Source organism: Raphanus sativus, chromosome 9 (assembly GCF_000801105.2).
Source record: "Raphanus sativus cultivar WK10039 chromosome 9, ASM80110v3, whole genome shotgun sequence".
In the NCBI taxonomy this organism is placed as follows: domain Eukaryota; kingdom Viridiplantae; phylum Streptophyta; class Magnoliopsida; order Brassicales; family Brassicaceae; genus Raphanus; species Raphanus sativus.
The window spans coordinates 18963889-18985562 of NC_079519.1; the positions used below are offsets into that span (position 1 = coordinate 18963889).

Here is a 21674-nt window from a genome sequence, read left to right on the forward strand (position 1 = left end):
GAAGAGTCTCGCCAATATGATGAGCCAGCTGCTCCAAGGACAGCAGATCCAAGGGAAAGCACTGAACCAGGTCACAAACGACATCAACACCAGGATGAATCATATGTTCAATGACCTGAGTGTGAAGTATGACAATGTCTCAAGCCATATGAGACAGATGGATATTCAGATTGCTCAGACTGCTGAGAACGTGAAGAGACAGCAAGGAACTCTCCCTGGGAAAACAGACAAGAACCCCAAGGAGTGCAATGCAGTAGGGTTGAGGAGTGGAAAGCAACTGCCTGATCTAGACCCCAGGAGATTCACATCGGCTGAGAAAGGAAAGCAGAAGGAGTCGGATCAGCCATCTAAAGCTGTACCCACAGGTGAGGATGATGCAGAACAACCTACTGAGACTGTTCCGACGGAAGCAGAGCGACCCGCTGGGGTTGTTCCACCGACTGCAGCGCCTTCTCCTGCTCGTCAGTATGTGCCAAAAGTTCCTTACCCTGTTCCAGCTAAGGCTACACGCAAGGATAAGGAAGAGATGAAGTGCAGGAAGATGTTAGAAGACCTAACTGTCAAGCTCCCTCTGATGAGTGCGATCCAGATGATACCATCCATGCGCAGCTTTGTCAAAGGACTGATCTCTGGGAAGATATCTGATGACAATGAGTTCATGATTGTCTCTAAGGAGTGCAGCGCGGTGCTCCAGAACAGAAGGATCAAGAAGATGGGTGATCCGGGAAAGTTTGTTCTCTCGGTTCAGATTGGGAGAACACTTTTCTCATGCTCATTGGTCGATCTAGGGTCGAGCATAAACCTCATGCCATACACTGTGGCTAAGCGCCTTGGATACTCGGACTTCAAGCCTACCAAGATGTCCCTAGTGTTTGCTGATCGATCTGTCAAGTCTCCAGTTGGGATCCTAGAGGATCTTCAAGTTCTGGTCGGAAACACCCTTGTTCCTGCCGATTTCGTTGTTCTGGAAGTTGAGGAAGATTCCAATGACCCTCTGATCCTAGGCAGACCATTCCTCTGCACCGTTGGAGCTATCATTGATGTCCGACAAGGGAAGATCGATCTCCACCTTGGAGATATTGTGATGAAGTTTGAGATGGATCAGATGCTCAAGAAGCCGATGCTGGATGGACAAACCTTCACTGTCCAAGAAGATGGTGATCCCCTAGAGCCGCATGAAGGTATGATCGAGGAGATTCTCACCGAGGATCCACTTGAACTCGCCTTAGTCAGAGCTGAAGCCGAGCAAAGCTTGGAGAGTGTTGATGCTGATGCCTATGCCAAGATCCTGGATTCAGCCAGGAGTATGGAGAGGATGGTGGCGAATCTAAGTCTAGGGGAGAACAGTGACTCCAGCACATCAACTGGAACAACCACGCCTCAGAACCCGACTGTTCCGGCAGCTCAGCCCGATGACTCATGGAGCGAGCTGAAAGCTCCAAAGGTAGAGCTCAAATCCCTTCCCAAGGGACTCAGGTATGCATTTCTTGGACCCAACTCCACATATCCTGTCATTGTGAATGCTGACCTGAACAATGCAGAGACTGCTCTGCTTTTGTGTGAGCTGAGGAAATATCGTAAGGCTTTAGGTTACTCTCTAGCTGACATACCTGGCATTTCACCTGATCTGTGCATGCATAGAATACACCTGGAAGATGAATCGATGACTTCTGTAGAACATCAGAGGAGGTTAAACCCGAATCTAAAAGATGTTGTAAAGAAAGAGATAATGAAACTTCTAGAAGCAGGTGTGATCTATGCGATCTCTGACAGTAAGTGGGTTAGTCCCGTGCATGTAGTACCTAAGAAAGGTGGGATCACTGTTGTAACCAATGAAAAGAATGAATTGATCCCCACTAGAACAGTTACTGGTCATCGCATGTGCATTGATTTTCGTAAATTGAATGCTGCGACTCGTAAGGATCACTTCCCGCTTCCTTTTATTGATCAAATGCTTGAGAGATTGGCTAACCACCCTTACTATTGCTTTTTAGATGGTTATTCAGGTTTCTTTCAGATTCCCATCCACCCAGATGATCAGGAGAAGACGACGTTCACATGCCCTTATGGAACATATGCATACAGGAGGATGCCATTCGGCTTGTGCAATGCTCCAGCGACCTTCCAGCGATGCATGATGTCAATTTTTACTGATCTGATCGAAGACATAATGGAGGTTTTCATGGACGATTTCAGCGTCTATGGAAGCTCCTTTCATGTCTGTTTGTCAAATTTGTGCAGGGTACTGAAGCGATGCGAGGAGAAGCATTTGGTGCTGAACTGGGAGAAATGCCACTTCATGGTGAGAGATGGGATTGTTCTGGGACACAAGATATCCGAGAAAGGCATTGAGGTGGACAAGGCAAAGATCGAGGTCATGATGAGTCTGCAACCACCAACTTCAGTGAAGGGAATCAGGAGTTTCTTGGGACACGCTGGTTTCTACAGGAGGTTCATCCAAGACTTCTCTAAGATCGCGAGACCACTCACTCGGTTGCTCTGCAAGGAAGCTCAGTTTGCCTTTGACAGTGACTGCTTAGCCGCATTCCACACAATCAAGGGAGCTCTAGTCAGTGCACCAGTTGTCCAACCTCCAGACTGGGATCTCCCTTTTGAGATCATGACAGATGCAAGTGATTTTGCAGTGGGAGCAGTCCTTGGACAGCGTAAAGACAAGAAGCTTCACGTGATCTACTATGCAAGCAGAACTTTGGATGAAGCTCAATGCCGATACGCAACCACAGAGAAGGAGCTCCTTGCCATCGTGTTCGCTTTTGAGAAGTTCAGATCCTATCTTGTTGGATCAAAGGTGATTGTGCACACAGACCACGCGGCTCTCAAGTACCTGCTCACGAAGAAGGATGCTAAACCACGGCTCTTAAGATGGATTCTATTGCTCCAAGAGTTCGATCTAGAGATAAGAGACAAGAAGGGGGTTGATAACGGAGTGGCAGATCATCTCTCCAGGATGAAAGTGTCGGATGAGACAGTTCTTGATGTGGAACAACCGATGGAGTACGTCAATGCGATTGGTCTGCGCAACATGGAGCAGTCGTTCCCTGCCATTAAGGACTGCTCCCGCGTAGAAGGAGCATTCGTAGCAGTAATCCAGAAGGAGTACCCGACCCTCCCATGGTTTGCTGAGATTGCCAACTTCTTGGCAGCTGATAAAGAGCCCTTGAGGTTCACTGGGAATGAGAAGAAGAAATTTCTGAGGGAGGCAAGGCACTACTTCTGGGATGAGCCGTATCTCTATCGGCAAGGCAAGGATGGAATCTTCAGGAGATGTGTTCCAGAGGCTGATATTCCAGGGATCCTTCACCACTGCCATGGTTCCTCTTATGCTGGTCACTTTGCCACCTTCAAGACTGTTTCCAAGATCCTCCAAGCCGGTTTCTGGTGGCCCACCATGTTCAGAGATGCTCACGCCTTCATATCTCGATGCAATTCATGCCAAAGGATGGGGAGTATAAGCAAGAGAAACGAGATGCCTCAGAACTATATCTTGGAGGTTGAAGTGTTCGATTGTTGGGGGATCGATTTCATGGGACCTTTCCCAGTCTCTCACAAGAATGAGTACATCCTAGTTGCTGTGGACTATGTCTCCAAGTGGGTGGAAGCAATTGCTAGTCCAACCAATGATGCACGAGTTGTGACCAAGATGTTCACCTCCATCATCTTTCCAAGATTTGGAGTGCCTAGAGTTGTTATAAGCGATGGTGGAACTCACTTTATCAACAAGTTGTTCCAAGGATTGTTGAGCAAGAATGGTGTGAAACACAAGGTTGCAACCGCCTATCATCCTCAAACAAGTGGTCAAGTGGAAGTTTCCAACAGAGAGATCAAGAACATCCTCCAGAAAACTGTCAACACCACCCGCAAGGATTGGTCCCTTAAGCTTGACGATGCTCTCTGGGCATACAGAACAGCCTACAAGACCCCTTTAGGGACTACTCCCTATCATCTGGTCTATGGCAAGGCGTGCCACCTACCTGTTGAGCTAGAGTACAAGGCAGCTTGGGCTGTCAAACTACTCAACTTCGACATCAAACCTGCCAAGGAGAGGCGAACCATTCAGATCCACGAGCTGGAGGAGATCAGGCATCTGGCCTATGAGAGTTCCAAGATCTACAAGGAAAAGACCAAGGCGTTCCACGACAAGCGGATCATCAGCAGAAGCTTTGCTCCGAACGACCAGGTCTTACTCTTCAATTCACGGGTTAAGCTGTTCCCTGGAAAGCTTAAATCTAGATGGTCGGGACCTTTCACCATTAAGGAGGTTCGTCCCTATGGAGCTGTTGTGTTGCTGGACACAAGAGGAGGAGAATTTGTTGTCAATGGTCAGCGTCTCAAGCCATATCTTGCTGACACAACAATCGCTGAAGGTGTAGAGATACCCTTGAGCGATCCCCCTCGAGCCTAATCGGCTCATTGAAGTCAAGCTAGTGACAGAAAACAAGCGCTTGGTGGGAGGCAACCCACTGGTGAGTGTAAATATTGTTTTCTCTTTGTCTTTTTCTTTCTAGGAACTAACTTGCAGGTTGAAAAATCAAGAAAATTCGAGAGCACTCCAGGAGAGCACTCCAGCGGTTGTTCCGCCGATTGCTCCAGGTAAGTTCTCGAACAAAAAAATAATAATAAAAAAAAAATAAAAAAAAAAAGAAGGGGAAGCGGTTTTAATTGGTTTTTAAAGCCCAAACATTCCACTTCCCCACTTCATCTCTCTCGCCGCACAACCCCCCCCCCCTTAGAACCCTAAAATCGCGAACTCATCTATCTCTCTTTCTCTTCGATTTTGGTTCTAACCTCTTGGAATTTTCTTGAGATTGGGTTGTTCTGCAGGATTCACCTCTCCACTCAAGATGCCTCCAAAGATGCGGAACGCAAGAGCCACCAAGAGCACGTCTTCTCCAGCCGCGAGTGCTCCACCTGGGTACCCGTGGCCGAACAAGACTGAGGGAGCGCCCATAGACCTTAATGATCCGATGCTCCTTGACTTCAACGTCGAGGGATGGGACAAGGAGTCGGCAGCGATATACAACAAGCTCCTCCTAGCAGAGATCTTGCCCACGCGGTTCGTGAACCAGCAAACACTAGGCGATCTAGGCCTTGACACTGAGGTGTTCGACACAATGCAGGCTATGGGAATCATGCCTCTCTGCTACCAAGCTCAGGTTCTCTACCCCGACTTGGTCAGGCAAGTGCTCGCGACATGCAAGATCACTTACCAGAACCCCAATGCGCCTACGTACGAGAACTGCTTCTTCTCCTTCATGGCTGATGGCAAGTTCTGCACCATCTCTCTCGACGACCTGAACTCGCTATTCGAGATTGCAGACACGCCAAAGGGGGTTTCAGTGGAAAGGAAGTTCAAACCGGCAGACACCTTTTGGGATCTCATTGCAGCCGGCAAGTTCACTTCTCGCAAGGCCTATCAGTCACAGATCCGGAATCCTGCTATCCGGATCATCGCCAAAATTGTGTCCAATGTGCTGTTCGCGAAGGAGTACACGTCCAAGATCACAAATGGAGAGCTCCAGGTCCTCTACACTGGACTTGAGGACGAGATGCGCAGAGAGAACATCACCCCGATCCAGGAAGTCAAGACCAACCCGGGGTTTCATCTCATCTCCATGATCGCTGACCGCAAGGACACACTTGTTCGGACTGATGATAAGAAGGATCGTTGCGGCAGTCTGCTCACACCATTGTTCCAGCGCTTCAACATAAACCTCGGCTCGTACACGGTCGTCTCTGAGATGGAGTACATCGATACTCCTTACCTGATCGCATGCCACATCCTGCGCGACGAGACCACCTACAAGTTCCAGGATAAAGAAGGGAACCCTCTGTACTGCAAGCTCCCTATGCCTGGGTTCACAGACTTCTTATCCTTGGAGAACATTGTGTTCTCACTCGATGAAGAGCACCTCTGCGATGATCCAAAGGCACCGGCTCAGCACGATGATGAAGACATGGATGATGTGGAGCATGTGACTCCACCGGCTGATGGTGAGTATGACCTGGAGGACTTTACCGATGTGACTGATGATCACGCCTACAGACGCTGGATGGTTGAGTCCCAAAAGAAGAACAACAGCCTCATGAAGAGGATACTCAGGGCAATCACAGGCGGCTGCATTGGAGCGCAGGAGGAGCGTACACCGCAGAGAACAAGGCGCCCAGGCAAGGAACCAGCAGGCACATCTACTGGGGGAGTGAGACTGCCCAGGAACAGGAGGACAGCTGGTCACTCCGGTAGCGGCGATTCAGACTGAGTCCGAAAGGACTATTTCTATCCCTTGTCTTATCCATCTGAACTATTTATTTTTTCCATGTTATTTGCTTCTGTTTGGTTTGTTTCAGCTTCCTCTGATTTATTTTCACAACCAGGGATGGTGTGAACTAAGTCTGGGGGAGCGATGTACTATATTCGCTTGTGTGCTTTTTCGAGTCAGTCCTTGTGTCATTTTTATGTTTCTGTCGAGTCAGTTTTCTTTTTAGGATCGAGTCAGTCAAAAACTATTGTGGGAATCAGGACCTTATTTGTGATGCTCTTTAACCACCTCGTGCTTTAACCTTCTTATTCAGTGACCTTAGCAGTGATGAAAGACCCACACATGGACCTGGAACACCCTGACTTATCTCATTTGACACTCCAGAAGTTCTATACCGATCAGGTTACATTGGGCAGACTTAACTCCACTTTATCTGAACCTAATCTGGACTCTAATTCTTCTTGACATGGGCACTAGATCAGGGTAGAATGAGAACTACACTCAGGACTTCTTATCCAATTTTTATATCCATCTTGCTGTTCCTGAGTGGCTAGCTCATCTTTAGCTAGTTCCCACCTTGAACCCTGACCTTTAATTCCACCCTCATGCAATTGCTTTTTAGTACTTTATGTGCAGATATGTGCAAAAAGGTCGGAGAGGAAAGGATCGACGCAGTTCTTACTCATCAATGCTCACACAGTGGAACCAGGCAGAACAACCGGAGTGCTTGTTCCGATACGTAAGGGAACAACCGAGGTGCCTGTTCCGATACCATGGAGAACAACGAGAAGTAAGTGGCTAGAACAGATCAGAATGAATCACCAGTGGCATCATGTACATCACTTGTTACCTCCTTGTTCGTCACCCCAGCATTTTGTAATTCAAAAAAAAAAAAAAAAAAAAAAAAAAAAAAAAAAAAAAAATTTTGCTTTGATTTATTGGTGACGAGAAGGGGAAGAATTTATGATGCATGCCACTGGGGAAGTTGAGAAAGTAACGGTGGTTTCAGTGAAGTGATCTGAAGGGGAAGTTGAATCGCGCAGAGCAGTCTTATGATCGATCTATCGGAGAGCAGTCCGATCAGCAGAGATGAGTAAGGACTGTGGACCTCAATGGAGCCGTCCTCTCACGACCATTTTGTGCGATATCCTGCACCAGCTCTTGGTAAACCCTAAACACTCTTGAACTCCACCATAAAAGTTAGCCTGTTCTATACCTAGCCCGTTCTCTCTGAGTAGAGCCTGTGACAAGAAGCTCACGCTGATCTTAATTGAACATAAGGAGTTTTGTCTCGAAAGTGTTGCCTTTTCAGGTTAAGATGTAGAGTAAGGAGCTGATCTTTGAACAGCGATCAGGGGGTTCTCAGTAAGTGTGTGTGGTCCTAATCTACAGCTTGTATGGTTCAGAGATTTGTGGTAAGAGTATGGTTGCTGAGAATAAGCGAGTTCCCACGCTTTCAAACCTTTCTCCCTGTTCTTGGTACTTGCCTTGTTCGAGGACAAACAAGGATCTAAGTCTGGGGGAATTGATATATGGTGTTTTTCACATCATTGTACATACGTTTTCATTTGTTTCAAGTCACTAATTCGTGTCAGTCTAGTCCTTTTTGACCTTTTACAGGTCTGGAGTTAGCAGAAGAAAGAAGAGAAGGTGCCTGATGAAAAGAAGTCCTTTTGGAGCATTCCTGCGGAGAACACTCAAGAGAACAGTCCCGAGACTGATCTCTCTCAAGCGGAACAAGCAGACGGAGTGATCCGGTGATTGTTCCAGACAAATATGGAAACTCCTATTTCGGGAATTGAAGCCCTGTTGCCCTAATCTCTTTCCTTCTGATTGGCGCCTCCATATAAAACGCCACCTATCTATTTTCTATTTTTTTTACGCTAGTTTTTACAAGAGAACACTGAGTATTTGCGATCTGCAACTTGTAAGGGAGAAGAACCAATCCTCTCATAGAGAAGATCATCTGAACCCTATTGTTTCATACTCTGTTCTTATGCAATTTTATTCAGGATTTATGTCTTTGTCTATGTGCATCATGATCGAGTAGTGACCTTGCTCGCCTAGGGTTTTTAGGGTGTTGAGACATGAGCTAAACATAGATAAGCGATCCATAACTGTTCTTCATTCATATTGTTCTTACTGCTTTCATTAAACTGATCACTTGATGTTAGATCACTAGTTCATCACCTAGTTAACCGCTTAGGATGATAACTTGACATGTAATTGAATGAGCTTAGTATCCCTAATCAGCGAAAGTAGATATTAGGGTGGTAAGTGAACTGATCGGACCTGTTCTCTAAAGCTTGCAATCGATCCTCATCCCAACGACAGTTAGGTGGTGAGATCGATCTGCAAAGCGATCACTGCCACGACAGTGGAGTGTTCCAGCTTAGTGATCCGAGTTCTAGAAAGCACTTCATCGCGCTTGAATAATTGTTTGGCTCCAATTCAACACCCAATGAAATACCCTAGGCTAGCTCTTGTTTAATTGAATCAATCTCGTGTTTATTTTGCTTGTTTACTATCGCCTATTTCAACCAAATCATATCTTCTTCTTAGCTTGATTCTGAAACTTATAGAACTAGAGTGTAGACTGGTCCTCTGGATTTGAATCTCAAGTACTACAATTGCAACTGTTAACTTGGCAGTAGCAAGGATTCATTTTTAGTGTATCAACTATGCAAGCAGAGCCGCCTAGATGAGGCTACACAAATGTTTGATTCGATGGGTAGCAAGAGCTTCTCTCCAAACGTAGTGACCTTTACTACACTCATTAATGGCTACTGTAAGGCAGGAAGGGTTGATGATGGGCTGGAGCTTTTCTGCGAGATGGGTCGAAGAGGGATAGTTGCTAATGCAATTACTTACATCACTTTGATTCATGGTTTTCGTGAAGTGGGTAATATTAATGGGGCTCTAGACATTTTCCAGGAGATGATTTCAAGGGGTGTGTATCATGATACCATTACCATCTGCAATATGCTGACTGGTTTATGGAGTAAAGAGGAACTAAAAAGGGCACTGGCAATGCTTGAGGATCTGCAGATGAGTATGGTATGTAATTTTCTGTCCAGTCTATGTATTTTAATAGAAAGAAGAATGTATACATGCTTTTGTGTGTAGCTTCAGAATTATGATACATGTTCTGGAATTAACCATCGGTTTGGTTTTGCATTGTAGGATCATCATTTGGGGGATGAGTGATCGACGATTCTCTACTGTTTGCAGCAGAGCTTCAATGTCATTTTGTTTTTGCTGCTGGTCATGTATACCCTACTAATGTTTGATCAAATCGTTGATATAGGGAAAATTGTGTGGTCAGTGAGCTGTTTTGCTGCTATTCTATTGAACTGCCTTTTATGCGTCTATTGTCTGAGTTTAATAAATTTAACCATTTCCAATTAAGTTATATACACTTGTTCACGCAATATTATTGGTCTGAACCAGTGTTTTGAAACCCGACCTGCACCCGCGGTTAAACCGATAAACCCGGTAACCCGAGTAAATCCGGTTTAGGTTTTGTGAAAAACCCAAAATTAAAAACCCACAAAAACTCTAAAAATCCACCAAAATCCGGTACCGTTTAAACCAATAGATAACTTTTATATTTTAAAAAAGTTTTAATTATGTTTTTAGATTTTATTTTATATTCTAAATTTTCAATTAAAAAGTTAGATTTCTTTCGGTTTTCTTTTTATGCTGATCTATAATGATTTTGTATCTCTTTTTTCTTCTTCTTTTTCTTTTAGCTTTTTGAATTTTTTTATTATAAACCTGTAGTACTAAGTTTTTTTATCTAAGTCATGTGTATATTGTTTTGTTGATAATTTTTAAAATTTAGATTAAATTTTCTGATCTTTAATCACATATGATACCAATTACACTATTTTATTTGTGATTTTTAGATTTTGACGAAGATTTCACTATGCCACCGGAAGAAAATAAAATGAACTATGGTAGAGAGAACCAAAAATTATTTGATGTGATTTGGTGCTAGTTTATTTTGTTATTGACAATTTATTACAATGATGTTTTAGTTTTGGTTTATTTTGGATTTGATGTTTAGTTTATTATTCACACTAGACATAAATATTTATGAACTTTAATCTTGAATTTTTAGATGTCATAAATCTTAACTAGTCCCAATTTCTTTTAAATAGTCTAAATTATTTTTTTGATATTTTGTATATCAAATTAAAATAAAATACAAAAAGTAAAGTTAACCATTTTCTAAATGTTATTTAAACATAAAATATATAAATATTTAAACTATTATTTTATGTTGAAAAATAAAATTAGAAAATATGAACTTTAGTTTCTATATTTATTTTCATATCTATTTTATTATTATATAATAAAATTAATTCATTTATTAATATGCGTTTCATTCGCGGTCGACCCAATGATCCAGCAACCCGATAAGTCATCCAGTTCAGTGTCCGGATCGGTCCGAACTCAAAGAAGCACACCTTCCAGAAGATTTCAAGTGTTAAAAGATTTTAGATTTAAATCATGATTTCAAGTGGTGTTTATCTAATTGTTTTCTTGTTTTTTGTTTTTGTTGTAACCTAAGAAATCAGATAACAGCTTATTCTCGCTTTGTAAAATAGTACTCCCTCTCGTTTATATTAAAGGCATGATGAGTTTTTCCACAACCATCTGCAAACGTAGTTTTTACGGTTGGTAGATGTTGATAGTGTTTCGAAACAATCATATAAACCGTTACAAATCGCTTCAAACCAGTCCGAACCTATTAAAATCAAAAGATGATTCCAACTAGCGTTTGCGGTTGCGGCCTTGTGGACGGTTGTGGGTGGATAAATAAATATAAAAATATTTTCAAAAAGTATTTTAAAATTAAAAATTTAGAATGTAAATATTATAAATAACTATATATTAATTTAAATTCACAAAAAGTATCATAATTTGTTTTATAAAAACTTCAAACCAACTATTCATTAGATGTTTTAAAAATTAATATACATACATATATAAAGATATACACATATATAAAACAAAATAAAATATTGTTTTAAATTTTGTAATATAAATCTTCAAAACAAGTTTTATAAAAATTATTAACTTTCAACTAATTTAAAAAGTTAAATAAATAAACATAATATTTTTATTAATCATACTATATTGATAATTATTATATTTTATTACAATAGTATGTTTTATATATTTTAATAATGTTATAATATGTTAAAATTTGTAATTTATTATTAAACCGCTGCAATAACTTATAATCAGTCAATCACAAATATCTCGCAATCGCAAACAATTTTCAAATATTGTGTCAGTCATACAAAAAGCTTAATAACGCTTGAAGGTAGGTGAAGGTAGTGAAGGTATAACAAGGATTTTACAATGAAATGATTTACTACGGTTTTACATCGTTCTTACATAATATTTATAACGGATTTAGTTAAGTTAAAGTCCACTAAATACACGTTTTCACCAAAAAAATAATGGTAAAATGATTCGTCGTAAATCACTAGAAATGTACATAAACTTTACGACGAATGGTCTTTTCTAACTTAAAGTTGTCTAAAGTTACATCTCTTTTACGACGAATATATTTCCTTGTAATTTTTTAACTGGTCTACAATGAAAACATTTTTCTACGTAACTTTGTCGTAAACACCACAAAAATTTAAGAGGAATATTTTTCTTCATAAATGGTCGTTGTTAGAGCCGCGTTTTCTTTTAGTGTAACTTATATACATTAAGTAAGGTTCAGATGCGTAAATAAGTTCGTGCGTGTTCATTCGAAACATTCCACTATCTTCGGTGGCGGAGCCAGCCATAAACTTTAACGGGGTCAGTAAATTAAGTAATCGAGTTTATGTTAATTTTGAGCAAATGTTACCGGGATCAATATAATGATTTTATAACATTTTACTAGTTTTCTCATCAAACAAATACAAGTAAATTTTTCTGTAACAAAAAAAAATCACAGGGGTCAAATGACCCCCCTCCCTACATGCGACCTCTATCTTAATGGGATTCGGGGACAATCTAAACCCGCATGAAAAGGAAAAGTTTGATATTATTTCTTGGATTCAGTTCCAATGTTTGAGTCTTTATTCTGCTAATCTTTTAACTAACTGTTTTATGTTGTAAATAAAGTAGAGAAGAGAAGAGAAGATAGGAATTGGTGTGTCTTATTCCATGAATAATGATCTCCTTATATAGGATACAATAGCTTGGAGACAAAGCTTAACTTGGAGTGGGGAACAAGTATATCTAGGACTTTCCATATGGACATCACTACAATATTTATAACACTTCCCCTTGATGTCCAATATGTCGAAGTGCTTTCAAAACGCCGTAGATGCTGCCTCGTTAAAAACCGAGATTGTAATGCCATAACCGTCTAGAGTTTGTAATGCGTTTGGAATACTGCCTCGTTAAAACCTTTCCATGGTAAACCCAAAAACCCAATGTGGTAAAAACGGGAAGCCATGGATAGGAAAAAGAGTACAGCCGCATTACTTCCCCTGAAGTGAACATCACTGAAGGCTTCTCAGTGATCGCATACCAATCTGCTGCATAAGCTTCCTGAGCGTGCATGTTGGTAATGCCTAAGTGAAGAGGTCGGCTGAGTTCTCGCTGGATCTGACTTAGAGTACCTTGACCTCTCCTTCTTTCTGAAGATCGTGGGTGAAGAAGAACTTGGGGAGAACATGCTTAGTCTTGTCACCCTTGATGTAACCATCTTTGAGCTGAGCTATGCAGGCCGCATTGTCTTCGTAAAGAACGGTCGGCTCGTCTTTACCATCCGTGATCCCACATGATGTCCGAATATGGTGTGTCATGAGTCTCAACCAGACACACTCTTTGCTTACTTCATGGATCGCCAATATATCCGAGTGATTGGATGATGTGGCTGATATAGTCTGCTTGACTGATCTCCATGAAATGGTCGTGCCTCCATATGTGAAAACATAGCCGGTTTGGGACTTAGCACTGTGTGGATCGGACTGGTAACCTGCATCAACAAAATGCTTTCATGATATTCATGGTCCATTCGGATCATATGGTTTATCTCTCTTAGATAAATTCGACCATGAATGTCTTTGTATGTCCATGATCTGTCCGGATCATGACATCATCCATAATCCATCCGGATTATGTTCTTGTCCACTATATATCTTATTCATATCCTTTGACCAAAACTCTTTATGAACTTTTAGTATATGTCCATGGTCTGTTCATGAAGTGACTATTGTGTTATAGTTTGAAGCTTAATCAAAACTAAACCACCTTTTGGTCAATAGGACGTTCCTCTCACTTGGATGGTTTAGGTCGGATTTAAGACCTAGAGGAACTGGTCGGAACAAGCTGGACGGGATGGATTGGTAGGGACCAATGATGATTAAGGTTGAACTAGGTCGGACATGATCCTAGTCGGTATGGTTCCCTTTGGTCGTGAATCTGATGGATTCTCGGACCATTTGATCTATCTATTCTTGGTACGTTGGATCATAGATCCCAACATTCATATACGGCTAATGATCTCTATGGCCTTTCCAAGAATCAATCATCTTAATCATCCTTTTTTTTAAATATAAACACAAGGAGTATATTGACTACTATATGGACTGATTTGAAACGTTCTTATAGAACTTTCTACTAAGCATCACTTAGTCTTATCATATCGTGTGTATGCAGCTGCATTTCAGTCCATGAACAACGCAGGAACGATGTTGTTCTATGAGAACTTCTTTCTCATCTTTCAAGGTATCTTATATTACCTTTATATCCAGTGAGATATCCAATATCTACTACATCTTTCTTAGATGTCCAGATTTCGATATTGGGTAGTAGCATTCACCACATTAGGAATTTATTTCCTTGTTCCTTAGTCCCTGTGAGTATCCTTGTGTGATCAAGCCATTCCATTGAATGCTTTATGTAGCAACATGTACGACCACTTGTCTGTACTTTCATGTTCTACTGCTCACGATTTTCTTTTCCTCACAAGACTCATCTGTTCACTGGTTAGATGGCGTCTCACTTATGTATTTGGCCAATACGCCCATCTCATACATTCTTTGGGTTTAACTCCACGTCTCATTCTATGAGTACTCTTACGTGGGTTAGTGATCCTTGCATATCTCTTATGCTCAAGTGCTTTCTCTTTATCATTTATGAGTGTGTGTATGTGTCGACACCTTATATAATGTTCCATCGCGTTCTATCGCGTTCTAGACATGATACAATCGATTGAGATTTTATTCTTATCAGGATCATTGAATACTTTGTAGTTTGCAAGGCTACATTGTATGATACCTGTACCTTAGGACCGGCCGGTCTTATCTCATTGTCTAGTATGGTTTCTCTTTCATGAACCCGGATCTATCATTATGAGCACCTTAACTTTTCTATCCGTGGTTCATTATATATGGAACATTCTGGTCTATCTTGTATAGACTTTTACAGCAACTTGATTATGTCTCTACTAGGACATTTATATAGTGGTGCTAAGCTGGTATGACTTAGTCATTCTTTCGGGTCTGTCTGGCTATCATTCTTTCTTTGTTTATGGACGTCCAGTACATGTATATCTGGTCCGAGGATCTTAGCCAAGACTTGGATGGTTAAAACCATTCCACTTTCACTTTCTATTTACCAGCTTATAGCTTTCTCCATGATGTTGGATAGTCGGATTCATCTTGTATGTAATCCGTGTACCTTGGCCACAATATGATTACCTTTGTTTGGCTCATGGTCTCATTGAATTCGTGGGAGAAAGATCATGTTTTCTTATCCAACATATATTCCCGATTTTCATCTCATTCTTAGATGAGGTATTCCATCCTAGATGGCACATGGGTATGTGGTGGTTTATTCATAAACTCTTAGGATGGTCTATATCTGGATTATGACCCTTTTTCATCTTTAGACGGGAATATCTATGCTCACTTTATATGGCCTGATGTATCTTATCTTTCATACATGTATTCTTGTGGTTTACCCAAGCTTATAGACTTTTGAAGTCTCAATCTTATAGGTTATGCCTTATACGGCCAAGCTATAATGCCTTATGGCCTTCGGCCAGGCTTATCATGTTCGGGTTTTATAGTATGGTCATGGACCACACCGAGTGTTTATTCTTCCCCTCATGAACATGCTATAAAATACGTTTGTTTGTCCTCACTTAAACGTAATGCTTGGATGGCCAGCATGGTTTTAGACCATGATACACGAATTTGTGGTCTGGTCATGATCACGGGTTTTGTTCTCACTACCCTTATGATCAGATTATACTTTCGTGTTGCTTGGAACAATGAAGCCTACTGAGTTTCCCTTGTGTACATGTTTCACAACGTGAGATCTTATGGGATAACTCTTTGTGCCTTAGTAATTTTAAACTTTGCATCAAGTTCGGACCAGGATGGCTAATCCAGTCATGCCATAAAGTGTATAAATTCATTGGTGAACCTTACTGGTTACCTAGGCTTTTATGCCTTATCACACTGATCCTTAGCATAGTATTAGATCAGTAGGGAGAATGTAGTCTCGACCTCTTTTATATGTATGCCTTTGGCGATTTTTATTAGCTAAAGGAACATTTCCTTTTTTTTGCTTTGCCCATTGGTTTATTATTGAAACCATTTTGATGTGGCTTGTAATGCCATTTCGACCTTTACTCCCTCCTCGACCATGATTGGATCTACAACCACGGTTATTGTGGTATCCTTGTCCACGGTCAGTGGGGATTTTGGGTCTCTCTCAATGGGTCTTAGGTGATAAATTTCGTGCCTCTTAAGGCCATGCCTTAGGCGTGGTGGTCTAGACATACTCTTCTCGAGTTTTCAATCTCATTTGTCAATCAAAAATATTTTTCAAGCAAATCAATCAAGATAAAAGAAAAACTTTTATTAATGCTATGAAATTTGAATGACAAATTATATTTAAAAGAAAACACCAAATCATAAGTATGAAATCAGAATGTCAAAAGGCTTAAACAATAGCCGGCCAGTCCATAATAACATCTTGGACGTGGCTCACATTTGGTTCTCTATTCAATGAATAAACCAATCTCATCATCTATATGAGTCCACCCGAATTTTCTTTTCTTAGCTTCTTCAGCATCACCGTATATCATCTCACACTGATACTCGGCACTTATCTCCATAACATAGTCGAGTTTGTCGAGGTTGACTTTCCTTTTCTGCTTCTTTTCCTCAAGAGCTGAAAGGTATGAGAGAATGTCGTAATAGGTTGTGAAACCTTTAGCCTTCTGTGATAACAACACTTCCTTTGAATGGATCGTGTCACGAGTCTTGCTTAACAAGTCATAGTTTGTTATCACTTCACCACATAGTTTAAGACTATAGGTGATTCTCATAAGATCAAAGTGATAGTCATCCACGGATTCATAATCCTGGAACCTCAGAGCCTTCCATTCTTTCATGGACTCATCTAGTAATGGCTCGAAGAACATGGTGTTCAATCTCGACCAGAGATCGTAAGGATCGTTGATGTAACTGCACTCATCATACAGATCCTTCACGAGATGCTTTCTCATTATCAAAACAGCTCTACGCCTTTCATATGCAAGGGTATCATTGCCGTATTTGATACACTTCCCAAGTCCTTTAGACTTTAAATCGGCTGAAGTGTTCATCGCCCAATCAAGGTAATTGTCTCCATTGAGATCAAGGGCTGGGTAATCCGAGTGATGGAGTCTCGACATCTGAATCATATCAAAATGATTTGTGTTAGTACATACAATTTCTGATGCCATTGGCTATCCAAGAAATAAAAGGCACTCGGCCAGTATGTAAACAATAAAGCCATATGGCTTGTGTGACCAATGCCATTCGGCTATTACACAATTAAATCACATTGCCAGCAAACAAATAAGAGGGTCATACGGCTAGTTTGCATTCTCTTTAGAAATTTACTTTCTCATAACTCATCCATCTCTTAATCAACTTGTTTGATTTATAAATCCCTTGAAAATAGTGGGATGGACGAGTGCATGGTCTAGCCATACCATATGGTATGCTACATCGCCCCATGCGGTTTAATGGTCTAGTAGTACCATTCGGTACACTTCCTCGACCAAATAAAACAGATCGTGATTTAGCTGCACTGTGGTGCGCATCATCCATCACCGGTGATTGTGGATCACTGTGGATCATCGAGGATCACCGTGGATCACCTTGGATCACTGATCATCGTAGATCATCGCGGATCATCATGAATCATAGATCAACGCGGATCATCGTGGATGATCACCGTGAATCACGGGTGAAAAATCTAGTTGCACCTGAGGGTGAACATCATCGACCATTGATTTTATTTTATGGTCTAATCGTACTTAAGAGTACGTATCATCGACCTTTACTTCTTATGGTCTAGTCATACCTATTGGTATGCATCATTGACTTAAAAGAAAATCATGGCCTAGCTACACTATGGTGTGCATCATCGACCAAAAGATGTGGAAAACATTAACTTTATGTTTTGTTTGGACATATAGCGTGTCATCCTTAAAGGGGTATCACTTGTTGTCCATACAAAACGAAAGTCATGTAATCACATGCTTTATATTTTTAGGTTTTAGGGTTTCTTAAAATCGGATTTAAACTTTAAGGATTAGGATTTAAAATTCAAATCTGATTTTAGGATTAGGTTAAACATTGACCTTAAGTTTTGTTTGGACATATAGCGTGTCATCCTTAAAGGGGTATCACTTGTTGTCCATACAAAACTAAAGTCATGTAAAACTATTAAGGGTTTAGGGTTTGATTTTAAAATAAACAAGAACTAAAATCAACCAAATCAAATCGCAAAATTTTTTAAATCGGATTTAAGATGAAGAGAAGTTTGAAATCCGAATTGCTTGAACCACAAGTAAAGATTAGGGTTCTTGAGATCTTACCTTAATCTTTGCCGATCTTTTCTCCTTGGTTCCTCTTTTAGAAACGGCGCGGCTTGCACTGGGAGGTGACGGCGCGTCTGGAGTCGGATTGATGCGTGGTCTGCGGCGCTGGATTCGTCTCGTCAAGAGCTTCAATTTGATATATTACTCGCCGTCTGGATCCTTACGGTTAGGGAGATATGGCGGTTTGAAGTTGCGGCTAAAATTAGGGTTTTTGTGGTCGCTGGATTTTAGCTAGGGTTTAGAGTCTCGTGCTGATAACGTGTTGTAAATAAAGTAGAGAAGAGAAGAGAAGATATGAATTGGTGTGTCTTATTCCATGAATAATGATCTCCTTATATAGGATACAATAGCTTGGAGACAAAGCTTAACTTGGAGTGGGGAACAAGTATATCTAGGACTTTCCATATGGACATCACTACAATATTTATAACATTTTATTTCAAACGATGTTGGCTTTTACCATTTTCCTCTTAAAGGCAGGTGGGAAAGTCTGTCATCAGTTCTTGTTGATTTTACAGAAATAATCTATTTCTGTGGTTCCAAATGTTCTACCAGCCTCAGAAACTGAACTAACTATGTTACGTTACTGAGATAGAGAAGCTTTGCTAGAAAAAGTGTATGCAAGACTAGATTGCAATGAGTCCTCTGTAACATGTCTATGTGAACCTGGTTTTGAATGCTAAATACACATTAAATTTCTGATCAATCTTGTCCTGTCATTCGAATTCTTGAATATTAAGAGGATAACTCTTCTACCATTCTTTCTGAACTTATCCATAACGTTAGGCATAACATGTCTCATATTATAGACTTTGAAGCAAATATGTTTATGGCTCATAGAAGGAAAAAACAAGCCTTAGAATTGGGGAAACACAAATGAAAATGATTAAGAAATGCAAGTGAACTACAAAAGAGGACCAACGGGGAGTCTCTGCAACTCAACCTATGTAGTGAGTTCCATAATGGCAGAAACGATATCTCCATCATTAGTCTTGAGAGCCTTAACGGCTTTGGCCTTAGAGACACCAGCTTGAGTCATCACAAGATCAATGTCCTTAGCTTCAACACCAGTCTCATCAACATCATCATCATCTTCCTCCTCTTGTGCAACAGTGGCTGCTTGAGAGGCATCAGCGTTGCTGGGGATCATAGACGCAACATCAGGCATCTTGAACCTCTGAGCAGCTTGGGCTTGTAGCTGAGAGCTCATGTCATCAATCTTGGCCTCGCCGAATATCACATAGGTGTCAGAGTTGGGACTCTTGAACACATCAGGCTTCGAGATGACAAACAGAACCTAGAGAGATAAATGCAAAGAACATAACAACATCGGTGTTCAAGAAAGATTTGATTAATGTCAAATAAAAGGCGTGTGAGTGTGTTCTTACATTCTTTGATCTCTTGATTGTGACTCTGCTAACATCAGTGACAGGTTTCATTCCAAGTTTGAGCATTGCTTTGCGGCTTTTCTTCTCGCTTCGGCTTTGCTTGGAGCTCTCATTCTCACCAGCTCCTAATTCACATACAACAACAACATAATAAGCAAAACCCTAACATTACTTAACAGAGATTCTATCATGAAACAGAACAGATCCAATCACGAAAGCGAATCAAATCGAGTAAAGAGGAATATACCATCGACGTTGTCATCGTCGTCGTCCTCATCTTCGTCGTCTTCATCTCCGTCTTTCACATCCTCAACGACAACATCATTTTCCTTACACAGAAAGAACAATCGTCATACAACCACGAATGGGAACAAAATAGAGAGAAAGAGAAATAAATAGAAAGTGAACCTGGAGCTTCATTTGCTCTTTGATGGCATCCATCAACTGCTCTTCAGTGTTAACTTCTTCAACGACTGGGCCTGGCATCTTCTTCACCCTCTTTCTTATCTACTACTCTTCTTCCTTCGTAACCAACGAAACCCTTGGAACAGCGCAGCGACCTTTTCACAGGCGTCGCGATGAATAAATATTGAGAGGCGTAGTCTAGTGTTTGGGCCTTACCCTATAATAAGCCTTAACTGAATGGGCCGAAACAAATAATCTCACTTATATACACATCTATCGGAAAAAGTGCCTATTTCAATATGAATTTTACGCGTCGTGCCTATTCCTTCACAAACTTTGTAGTAGTGCGTATTCCATACTGAACTAAACAAATTTTTAAAAATGCTATATGAACTTTATGCATCGTGTCTATTATTTCACGAACTTTATAGTAGTGCGTATTTTACATTGAACAAAACCAAAATAAAAAAATACTACATAGACTCTCAAAATCGTGCTTATTTCAATATTGGGTGTTAAATGTGTTAGTCATCCGTTAATGTATCAAAACAACGTCATTTTGTATAAATTTGTGAAGTTAAAAATTAAAAATTAAAAATAAAATACACTCTCAAAATTGTGCTTATATATATTATTGTCAAAAGTAATAGTCATCATTAATTTTATCAAAAGACTATTTTAGATAAATTCTATGAAATTGTCCGTCGTTTTTTAATTTTTTAATTTTACAAAAAATTTATCCAAAATGACGTTGTTTTAATAAATTAATGTATGACTTGACTAACACCTTTCACTTACTGACAAAGAAAGACTAACATCTTTGACGGTGTATATATATAATCACGATTTTGAGTGTCAAAGGTGTTCGTCTTTTTTTTGTCAGCAAATCAAAGGTGTAGTCATATATATATGTACATTAACCGTCAAAAGTGTTAGTATTTTCTGTTTAAGAAATCAAAAGTGTTAGTCATACGTTAATTTATCAAAATAACGTCATTTTTGATAGATTTTATAAAAAATAAAAAATTACAAATTGACGGATAATTTCATAGAATTTATCCAAAATAAAATCTTTTGATAAATTAAAACATGACTAACACCTTTGACAGTCAATATATAAGTACAATTTTGAGAGGTTTTTGGTAAATTAAAAGATGACTATTACATTTGACAGTCAATATATATAAGCACAATTTTAAGAGTCTATATTTTATTTTGATTTTTAATTTCACAAAATTTATTCAAATGACGTTGTTTTGATAAATTAACGGATGACTAACACATTTAACGCTCAATATTGAAATAAGCACTATTTTGAGAGTCTATGCAGTATTTTTTATTTTTGTTTAGTTCAATGTGAAATACGACTACTATAAAGTTCGTGAAGGAATAGACACGACGCATAAAGTTCATATAGTATTTTAAAAAAATTGTTTAGTTCAGTGTGGAATACGCACTGCTACAAAGTTCGTGAAGGAATAGACACGACGCATAAAGTTCACGTTGAAATAGGCACTTTTCCCCACATCTATCTTCTATCATGTTTCTGGAACCGGCTAGGCGCTGGACTTAACTGTATACGCAAACCCTTAAATGGGGCTAGACCGATATATGTTTATACTTTATACATAATAACTAGATTATGAGGATATATTTTTTATTTTTTATTTTATTTTAAATTTTTAATTTTCATAT

At 40.0% G+C, this 21674-nt stretch overlaps 2 protein-coding genes across 3 annotated transcripts; one reads left to right on the forward strand and one right to left on the reverse strand.

The window, feature by feature from the left end:
* The first annotated feature begins 8413 nt into the window (after positions 1-8413).
* Positions 8414-9743, forward strand: LOC108824249 (pentatricopeptide repeat-containing protein At1g64100). Its single transcript, XM_018597630.2, has 2 exons — positions 8414-9335; positions 9462-9743. Exons 1-2 carry the CDS (start codon positions 8994-8996, stop codon positions 9483-9485), a joined length of 366 nt encoding a protein of 121 aa, XP_018453132.1. The 5' UTR covers positions 8414-8993; the 3' UTR covers positions 9486-9743.
* Positions 9744-18968: 9225 nt separating this feature from the next.
* LOC108823758 (nascent polypeptide-associated complex subunit alpha-like protein 4) lies at positions 18969-20143 on the reverse strand. Of its 2 annotated transcripts, none has more exons than XM_018597038.2 (4): positions 19983-20143; positions 19822-19906; positions 19575-19699; positions 18969-19483 (listed from the first exon to the last, which is right to left on the reverse strand). In XM_018597038.2, exons 1-4 carry the CDS (start codon positions 20058-20060, stop codon positions 19130-19132), a joined length of 642 nt encoding a protein of 213 aa, XP_018452540.1. In that variant the 5' UTR covers positions 20061-20143; the 3' UTR covers positions 18969-19129. The 2 variants fall into 2 exon arrangements, with proteins under 2 accessions (XP_018452540.1, XP_018452541.1); XM_018597039.2 differs by having other exon boundaries at positions 19822-19903; positions 19983-20142.
* Between the last annotated feature and the right edge of the window lie 1531 nt (positions 20144-21674).